Source organism: Mastomys coucha, unplaced genomic scaffold (genome assembly GCF_008632895.1).
Source record: "Mastomys coucha isolate ucsf_1 unplaced genomic scaffold, UCSF_Mcou_1 pScaffold16, whole genome shotgun sequence".
Classification (NCBI taxonomy): Eukaryota; Metazoa; Chordata; class Mammalia; order Rodentia; family Muridae; genus Mastomys; species Mastomys coucha.
Window position 1 is genome coordinate 56,733,649 of NW_022196898.1, and position 2,292 is coordinate 56,735,940.

Here is a 2,292-nt window from a genome sequence, read left to right on the forward strand (position 1 = left end):
CTCCTTTTCTTTCCTCCTCCCCTTCCACTCCCCCCACCCCTGTCCTCCTCTTTTTGTTTTGGAAACAACAGGGTTTCTCTGTATAGCCTTGGCTGTCCAGTAACCCACTCTGTAGACCAGGGTGGCCTTGAACTCAGAGATTCACCTGCCTTTGCCTCCTGAGTGCTGTGAATAAAGGTGTATGCCACCATGCCTGGCTTGCCCTTGTCCTTCAAGTGTTGATACCTCTGAAATTTAGTACTGGTCCTTCAGTACTGTCTAGGAGCTTGTTGGTTTGTGATGAAATTTTACTGGTCTGAGGTGAAATGGAAAGAATTAGCTAAAGTATTCATTTAAAAATCTAATCTATGAAATTATGTCCTTCCTCTATTTTTAAGATTAAAACATCTCTTCATAAAACTACTATGACATATATTGTGATTGGTTATTATTCTTTAAATAAAATATTGGAAATCTTATGTTGTTCCTTCTGCCCATCCATCCATTTTATAAATTTACTGTTATCATACATTCAAAATTGAGAAATTGTTATTGTAAAAGAATACTACTAATGTTTGAAGAGTCTGAGGCTATCTCATTATTTGCTTTTAATGTCTATTTTGTCATCTGTCTGTCATCTTTTAGTATGACCCGAGTTGATGAGGGTTTGGGTTTTTCTTTATTTAGGCAGCTAATTCTGGATGGCCAATGGGATGAAGTTCTTCAGTTCATTCAGCCTCTAGAATGTATGGAAAAATTTGACAAAAAAAGGTAGGATTTTATTTTACAGTTTTACTGTTTTGTCTTTGACAGAAACCTAGCAACAAAACAGAACAATAAATGCATGTAAGATGCAGCCTTCCTATGAAACAGCCCACGCTGGATCCCTCTGTAGTAGAGCACTCTAGCTCTAGTTCCAGTTCTTGGAGCCTTTGCAAGTTCCATATGCAGATCTACTCAGTTAGTAGTGTGTACGCAGACTTCTGCATATGGAGTAGTAAAGTGCATACTTCAGAGACACCCTTCTGCTGACTCTTGGCCGCCATTGTTCAATGAGCAGTCAGTTGTAATTTGTGTCCTTATTCTCTTAGTGTAACCAATGACCACCCTCCTTCTCTCCACAGGCTGCCTTTAAGTTTTAGGCTTTATTATTGTTTTTTTGGCAGTTTGATTATTGTTTTGGCTAAGGGTTTTCATTGCTGTGAAAAGACACCATGACCAAGACAACTCTTATAAAGGACAACATTTAATTGGGGCTGGCTTACAGGTTCTGAGGTTCAGTCCATTTTCGTCATGGCAGGAAGCATGGCAGCGTGCAGGCCGACATGATGCTGGAGTTGCAGAGAATTCCATATCTTCATCAACAGGAAGCCAGGAGCAGACTGGATCTTCTGCCCTAGGTGGCGCTTTAGCATAGGACCTCAAAGTCCATCCCCACAGTGACACATTTACTCCAACAAGGCCACACCTACGCTAGCAAGGACACACCTCCAAATAGTGTCACTCCTTATGGGCCAAGATTCAAACACATGAGTCTATGGGTCTTTTCAAACCACTACAATTATGATATGCTTAAGTGATTTTTTGTTTTGTTTTGTTTTGTTTTTAAAGATTTATTTATTTATTACATATGAGTACACTGTAGCTGTCTTCAGACACATCCAAAGAAGGCATCAGATCTCATTATGGATTGTTGTGAGCCACCATGTGGTTGCTAGGATTTGAACTCAGGACCTTCAGAAGAGCAGTCAGTGCTGTTAAACACTGAGCCATCTCTCCAGCCTTTAAGTGTTTTTTAATTTCCTCATTTATTCGTTGTACATTTCCTGCCTAGGGTTTGAGGGGCATAGCTATATATTTATTCTTCTAATTTGAAATATCTTTGGCCATAGTTCTTCAAAAGTATATCTCTCTTTATACTTTCCTTCTGGGATATTATATAAAATTGAATTTTATCCACAATACTGAGGACGTCACTTATTTAGTTTTTTGCTTGGTTCTAGGGGTTGAACATAGGGGCTGGTGCATGCTTAACAAATGCTCTTTTTTTTTTAAAGATTTATTTGTTATTATAATTAAGTACACTGTAGCTATCTTCAGACAAATCAGAAGAGGGTGTCAGATCTCATTATGGATGGTTGTGAGCCACCATGTAGTTGCTGGGGTTTGAACTCAGGACCTTCAGAAGAGCAGTCAGTGCTCTTACCCACTGAGCCATCTCGCCAGCCCAACAAATGCTCTTGAATAAGCCATATTTGCAAGACCCTCCTCCCTCCCTTCTTTTCTTTTCTTTTTCTTTCTTTTTTTCTTTTT

The 2,292-nt window shown here is 39.2% G+C and overlaps 1 protein-coding gene across 5 annotated transcripts in view; it reads left to right on the plus strand.

Moving 5' to 3' along the window:
• Window positions 1-2,292, plus strand: part of Wdr47 (WD repeat domain 47) — a 59,870-nt gene that overhangs the window by 21,368 nt on the left and 36,210 nt on the right. For all 5 annotated transcript variants that reach the window (XM_031375202.1, XM_031375204.1, XM_031375203.1 and 2 more), the window contains exon 3: window positions 667-750. In XM_031375202.1, the coding sequence (XP_031231062.1) occupies window positions 667-750 (84 nt within the window). The remainder of the gene's footprint in view (window positions 1-666; window positions 751-2,292) is intronic.